Consider the following 7,433-nt stretch of genomic DNA (forward strand, 5'->3'; position numbering starts at 1 on the left):
CCTCCCCTCCCCTCTCCTCCCCTCCCTTCCCTTCCCTTCCCTTTCCTTCCCTTACCTTCCCTTCCCTCTTAGAATTGATAGAAGGTACTGGTTCCAAGGCAGTAAAGGGCTAGACAATGGAGGTTAAGTGACTTTCCCAGGGTCATACAGGTAGGAAATGTCTGAGATCAGATTTGAACCCAGGACCCCTTGTCTCTGGGCCTGTGAACCACCAACCTGCCCTCTCAATTGATTTTTTTTTTTGATCCCAAGTATAGGACTTTATATTTTTTGGGGAAAAAAATTTCATTTGATTAAATTCAGGCTATTACCCTGACTTGTCAAAATCACTTTGAATTATTTGATTGTTGTCTAGCATATGATGTTTTCTCTCCCTCCCATAAATTGAAAAAGCACACTGGTCCTGCCTTCATCCAATCATTGATAAAAATGAAGCTTTGGGGGGACAGTGATGTAGCACAATGGATAGAGCCTCAACTGTGTGATCCTGGGCAAGTCACATAATCCTGTTGGCCTAGCTGTCACCCCCCTGTCTTGGAGTTATTACTAGGACAGAAACTAAGAGTTTTTTAAGAAACATAGGTTTGGTCATTCAACTATTTCCCAGTATGCTTAATTATACTATTATCTAAACCACACTGCTCCATTTTGTCCACAAGGAGAGCAAGAAAGGCTTTATTAAAACGCTTTGTGGAAATCTGGGTATCCTGTTCCTTTAATAATCCCTCAGTCTGGGGGCAGCTGGGTAGCTCAGTGAGCCAGGCCTAGAGAAGGGAGGTCCTGGGTTCAAATCTGACCTCAGACACTTCCTAGCTGTGTGACCCTGGGAAAGTCACTTAACCCCCATTGCCTAGCCCTTACTGCTCTTCTGCCTTGTAACCAATACATAATATCGATTCTAAGATGGATGGTAAGGGTTTAAAAAACAAAGCCCCACAATCTACCAGATCTGTCTTTCAGAAAAGGGTCAGGGGGTTGGGCCCTGGGGTGGCATGTTCTCAATGAAGCCATTCTGATTCTTTAGCAAGCATTGCTTTCCTTTCAAACCATTCCTTTGATAACACATCCTAGAATTTTGTCTGAGACTCCAGATTAAGTCCCCCAGGCTAGCCTATTGATTGATAGAAACATTTATCCCCTCCATGTTTGGAACAAATATATTGTCTCTTCTATCTGTAAACTGAGGAATTGGACTCCATGCCTTCTAAGGTCCTTTCCAATTCTGTATTTATGCTCTTTGATCTTTTGATTTTATTCTTCCAGTTTTTTCATTGGAAAGTTTCATCTGTTTTTACTTTGCTTTATAATTGTGAGGTTCATCTTTTCCTTTTATAAGACGGGAAATGTACATTTTCTCATTCTTATTATTTATGGCACTAACCCAAAGCGAACAAAAGCACTCTAAATTAATATCTTTAATTTGGACTTTCCCCTCAAAGAAAGGAACTTCACCTTTTGCTCATCATCTCCCCACCCCCTTTGTGGGATTTCCCTCCCATTTATCTGTTTTTCTGAAACATTTGGTGATTTAAATGTGCTCTCAAGGTATCCACTTCACTAGCAACTGGTTTATCTTGATTTAAAAAGTACAATTGTTTTAAGTACTAATCTTTTACCAATTTGATACTAGACTATTTTTGGAAGATTTCCTTAAAGTGGAAGTATACTTTGGCAAACTTTCCAAAAGTTAATTATTTTACAAATGTCCAACTCTTTCCTTAAAGTGGAGTTCTGGTTTTTGCTAGATATTTAATTCTAAGCTTCTTCTTCCAGGCTTCTTAATTCTCTATGTGCTATATTGCAATTTCTCCAATTGTCCTTGTTGATGTGTCTGCTCTGGCACTGATTTGTAGCCCTTGGGAGGTAATTTTTCTTTTTCTTTTAGTTGTTTGAAGCATTTTTCTTCACCATTATAATATTGGAACTTAAGTAACGTTATGCTTAGAAGAGTTGTATCTTAGGTTCTTATCAGGGTCCTGAGGAGTCTTTCTGTTTCTACATCACAACTTATTTTTGGTAGTTTGGGGAGTTATCTTTGGTGATTTCCTGGAAGAGTGTCTAATTCTTTCATTTTCCTCAAAGTTATGGAATGTCCTCAATACTGAGATCAATGGGTTATGATCTCTGCTCCAGGTCTGCCTCTCAGTTCTGTATGTTTTCTAATTCTTGGGAAAATTCAATGCTTTTTGGAATCTGATTTCCTTTCCATGGTCTATGATAACTGTTATTCTGTTTAACACTGGAGTAAATCAATTGGAGATGATTCCTTAGATTCCCAAAGGTTTTCTGTTATTTTCTCTTCCTTAGTTACTATCTTCATTATTTTTTCATGATCTTTTTCCTCTCAGAATTTAAATTTTTTTAGATTGATTTCCTTCTATAATTTCATACTTTCTTCAAGCTCTTCTTTTATTTGATCTTGTCTAACTTTCTTTTGAGAGTTAATTCTTTTGTTTTATTTCATTAAAAAAATGTTTTTTTTCCCAAGAGTTAATTCTTGCCTAATTTCTTTTCATTCAACATCCTGCCACTTGAGGATGTCTCTCTAGATACCTTGAGTTTCTTTTCTTTTTTTTTTTTCCCATCCGTGTTGTTTCTGGTCCTTTAGCAGATTCAATTTAAAATCACATTTATTTAAAATTTTATCTACATTCTACTCTGCCAATTTTTATAATTTGGTACAATTGAAATTTTTTTTGTGCTTATTGAACTCTTTTTCTTCTCTTTGCATGCTAGTGTCTTTGGAGGGAATGTGAGGAATCTGGTTCCATTCAACCTATGACTTTGCCATCTTGACTGAAAAGTTGATAAAGTCTGTTTATTTTGGATAGTTTTCAAGAACTCAGAAGCATAGGGAGGAGCTAAGACAATGAATGACAAAAATTTGACCCATAATCTGCCCAGCTTAGACTGAAGAGCTTGGACATAGAATCAGGAAATCCAGGTTTGAGTGTTGACTCTGCTACATACAATATAAGCAAGTTTATCTTTTGAAATCATATGAAATCATGACTCTTTACTGAATTTAGGACAAAAATCTTTATGCTCTTGACCTCCCAATTTTGTTGTGAGGATAGCACAGTGCATATCTGCATTATTGTTTTTATTTTTTAGTAGAAATAATGGTAGAGGGCAGCTAGGTGGCTCAGTGGATTGAGAGTCAGACTTAGAAATGGGAGGTTCTGGTTTCAAATCTGACCTTAGACATTTCCCAGCTGTGTGATCCTGGGCAAGTCACTTAACCCCTTTTGCCTAGACTTTACTACTCTTCTGCCATGGAACCAATATGCAGTATTGATTGATTCTAAGATGGAAGGGAAGGAAGGAAGAAAGGGAGGAAGGAAGGAATGAAGGAAAGAAGGAAGGAAGGAAAGAAGGAAGGAAGGTAAGGAGGAAGGAAGGTAAGGAGGAAGAAAGGAAGGAAGGAAGGAAGGAAGGAAGGAANNAAGGAAGGAAGGAAGGAAGGAAGGAAGGAAGGAAGGAAGGAAGGAAGGAAGGAAGGAAGGAAGAAAGGAAGGAAGAAAGGAAAGAAGGAAGAAAGGAAGGAAAGAAGGAAGGAAGGAAGCTAGACAATGATGCCAGCCCCAAATCAGGATGTGTCCAAAGGCCATTAGAGAGTTTTTTAACTTGTTCTCATTTAATAATAACAATAAGAACATTTATACAACATTCTAAGGTTTACAAGGAGCTGTACACATTCTCATTTGATCCTGATGAAGTTGGTCCTAAAATTATTCCTGTCTTACAGATGAGGAAATAGGCTGAGATAGCTTGAGTGACTTTCTCAGGGTCAAACAGCTAGTAAGTGTTTGAGGCAAGATTTGAATTTAGGTCTTCCTGACTCTGGGGCATTGAGGTGGCTGGTGCATTGGACAGAACACCAGGCCAGGAGTCAGGAAGACCTGAGTTCAAATTTGACCTCAGATGTGTATTAGCTGTGTGACTTTGAGCAAGTTACTTAACTCTTTTTGTCTCTGTTTTCTCATCTGTAAAATGAGCTGGAGAAGGAAATGGGGTCACAAAGAGTCAGATATGCCTGAAACATCTGAGCAACTTCCTGACTTGAAGTCCAACACTCCTATTGACAGTGCCATTTAAGTGCTGGTTTTCTTGGGATTCCATGTAGTAGAACCCAGTGCCTTCACTTAGGTGGATGCTGGGGCCCTCTTTGTTGGGAAATGAAGAGCTGCCTTGACTTTTTGGGAAAAGATGTAAAAAAAGAAAGATAAAATATTGGGAAATAGGAGCCAGAATATTGCAACTTTAAAAAAATGAAGGTGAATTGTAAGGGACTTTAAATGCCATAGAAAGGCATTTCTGTTTTATTGTAGAGGCAATAGGAAGCCACTGGGGTTTATTGAGCAGGGGACTGATGTGGTCAGATATTTAGGAATATCTATTTGGCAGTTGAGTAGAAAATGAATTGGAAAAGGGAGAGAGTTGAGGCAGAGAGACCAATTAGAAGACTGTTGCAATAACATAGGACAAAAACCCAGTATATGGGTCTGATCATGATATTCTCCTGAACTAGACTTGTTGTGATATGAACTGAGAGAAGGGGACAGACACAAGAGATGTTGGGAAGGAAGAACTGATGATTTGGAACTTACTGAATATGGTAGTGAGGGAGAGTCAAGAGCCAAGAATAAACTCCAAGGGGGTTGTGGTGGTGGTGTTCTCAAAAGAAATAGGGAAGTTAAGAGAGTTGAGTTTGGGATAAAGAGTGATGAATTTTGTTTTGGGTATTAAGTGATAAGGGAAAATCCTTTAGGACATCCAGTCTGAAATGTCCTACAGGTGACTGGTGATGCAATACTTAGAATTCAGTAGAGAGATCTGTTATCTTCATCTATCCCAGATAATCTTTAATTCTTTGCCTGCTCTTATTGGGCACATTTTAGTCCATATGGAGGGAAGGAGATGGATATAAGATGACATGATGGTAGGATCAGGAGGATTTGGTAACTGATTGGACATGAAGGGTGAGTGCTGAAGATGACTTTTGAACCTGAGATTGAAATGATGGGTAGTAGGGGCACTTGACAGAAATGGGCAATTTAGGGAAAGGAGTGGGTTGAAGGAAGAGACAGCCAATGACTTTTGCCTTGGGTTTGTAGAATTTGGAGTGTCTTCAAGATCTTCAGATGGAGATGTCCAGCAAGTAGTTGGTGATTCAGGATTAAAGTTCAGAAGAGATATGAAAAGGTCTGGATAGATAGATTTATTAGTTATCTATAGAGAAATGATATTTCAGTCCATGGGAGTCAATGGAATCACCAACAAAGAGTATAGAGAAAAGAGAACACAAATCAGAATCCTCGGATATAACCATGCAAAAGGTGTGGAGCATGAATAGGATCAAGAAGTCCTCAGACATGTAGGAGAAAAACCAGGAGAGAACAGTGACACACAACCCCAGAGACCAGGGATGATCTAGAAGTAAGATGTCGTTCATTCTGCTGAAAGCTGAAGAAAAGTCCAAAGGATAAGGAGTTAGAAAAGGCCATTGCATTTGGCATTTGGACACTGGGCTGGGGCAGCAAGTTGTCTAAGGATTGTTGAAAGAGATTTGTGAAGCTGCCCTCTACTAACTCAAGATCTGTGTATTTTCTCCCTATTTCTGTCCCTTGCTAGCTGCTTTAACCTTGAGCAAATTACCTCACCTCTTGAGGCTTCCGTTTTCTCATTTATGAAATTAGGAGATGGGATAAGATGACCTCTAAGTTTCTCTTAGCTCTAAAACTCTGTTCTAAAGTCCCTTCCAGGTCTTAAATTCCATGTTCCAAGATTCCTTTCAGCTTGGATATTCTGTGACTCAGTAACTAGATGGTGTGGCCAGCTGTAAGGGCTAATGCCTGGGAGGGTTGATTGAATCTTGCATGGTGTCTGGGGCCTTGGTGAAACTTTCATTTTTTCTTTGAAAAAACTTCGACAACTCTTTTTTCTAGTCAGTGGCTACTAGAGAGCAGGTCTCTTAGTTTTCTAGTTACGGTGTTTTGAATGAAAGAGTGAAAAGCATTGATCAAGCCCCATGTGTTCAAGCATTGTACTAAATGCTAGGGAGAGAAAGATAAAAGTGAGACAGTCTTTAGTTTACAAATATTTTTCAAACAGAAGGAGACAACACCAATAAGGGACTGGTAGATAAGGAAGTTGGTTCCATCTGGGAAGTCACAGGAATGGTGAGCGGAGCCCCTGGGGAGTTTGCTGAAGTCTCCTTTTCAGAAGCAATGGTAATGTGGATTTGGTTATGGTCTCCATGGCCTCAGATGATGACATTGTCTATTCCTGTCTCTCTTTTTGCAGAGCTGGGTAGGAACATCCTACATTATGAGCACCGTGGATTTATTTTACTGGAGATCGATGCACCCAGAAGTATATGACAGTTGCCTCACCAAAGAGATTGAGCTGATTGATGCCCATGGGCAATCCAAGATAGGCTACTGTGGAATCCTCCCCCCTGGACCTTCCCAGACAGAAGTTGGACCCTTTACCTTTGGATTTGGTGAGAGGAATGACAAGTCCTATGGCCATGTGTCCCTTGACACAGTGATGGTGGTTGGTGACAAGGAGTCTGGTCAGCTGCGCTGTGACTGCAGTCACCTAGCACAGGATAGAGGTGGGGACTGTGATGGAGATAATTACCCCAAGATAAACCTTGATGGTGATCAACATGATGGGCAGGACTCTGGTGACCTGCTCTTAGGGAGAGATGATAGGATCATATCCTCTGGTCATGTCTCCATGGAGAGCCCCGGGAGGATCCCAGTCTGGCCAGAAGCCCCCATTGGCAGTATTTTGGAAGCCCTTTGCTTGCACCCTTCCGAGGCCTGGGATCCAGGGAGCCCTATTTCCCTGCCCTCACAGGAAGGGGAAGGTGCTCCCTTCAGCCAAGGACCTTACTCACTCTTCTCCTGCAGCTCAGAGAAAGAGGCCTTTGGCCATCCACTGGCCAGCTTGGATATGGACACCTTTGACAGTGGCTTTGCTGGCTCTGACTGTGGCAGTCCCTTAGAGAGTGACTTCATGGGGGGGAGTCCAGTGGAAAGGGAAGGCACCTCAACCTTAGCCACCAATCATGTTGAGGATGACGCCCCAAGAAGTTACGTCAAACAGTGGGTGATTTTTCCTCCTTCCCCAGGTCCCGGATCACACAGTTAGCAAGTTAAATCATTCTCAAAGCTGAGGTAGGGTCAATGGAATCTATTATATAAACTTGTCACACGAACTATTCATGCAGCTTTTGCTCAGAGAAGAGGTAGAATAGCTCTACCAACCAACTGTAAAAAAGGGAACATGGGGATGCAAAGAAGAATGGACTTAATGCTTCCTTATTATTTGATGCCACTTGCAGATGGCCTGAGTGGCAGCAGGGCCTGTTAGACAATTCTTTTGAAGTCAAGGAGGCCTGGGTTCAATTCCCATCTCTGAAG

At 40.8% G+C, this 7,433-nt stretch overlaps 1 protein-coding gene across 1 annotated transcript in view; it reads left to right on the forward strand.

The window, feature by feature from the left end:
* The window catches only part of IL21R (interleukin 21 receptor), a 52,406-nt gene extending 45,245 nt beyond the window's left edge, over positions 1-7,161 (forward strand). The window contains 1 exon segment of the mRNA XM_044677318.1: positions 6,307-7,161. Within this exon segment, the coding sequence (XP_044533253.1) occupies positions 6,307-7,161 (855 nt within the window).
* The last annotated feature ends 272 nt before the right edge of the window (positions 7,162-7,433 follow it).

The sequence above is a fragment of the Gracilinanus agilis genome, chromosome 1, assembly GCF_016433145.1.
Source record: "Gracilinanus agilis isolate LMUSP501 chromosome 1, AgileGrace, whole genome shotgun sequence".
Classification (NCBI taxonomy): domain Eukaryota; kingdom Metazoa; phylum Chordata; class Mammalia; order Didelphimorphia; family Didelphidae; genus Gracilinanus; species Gracilinanus agilis.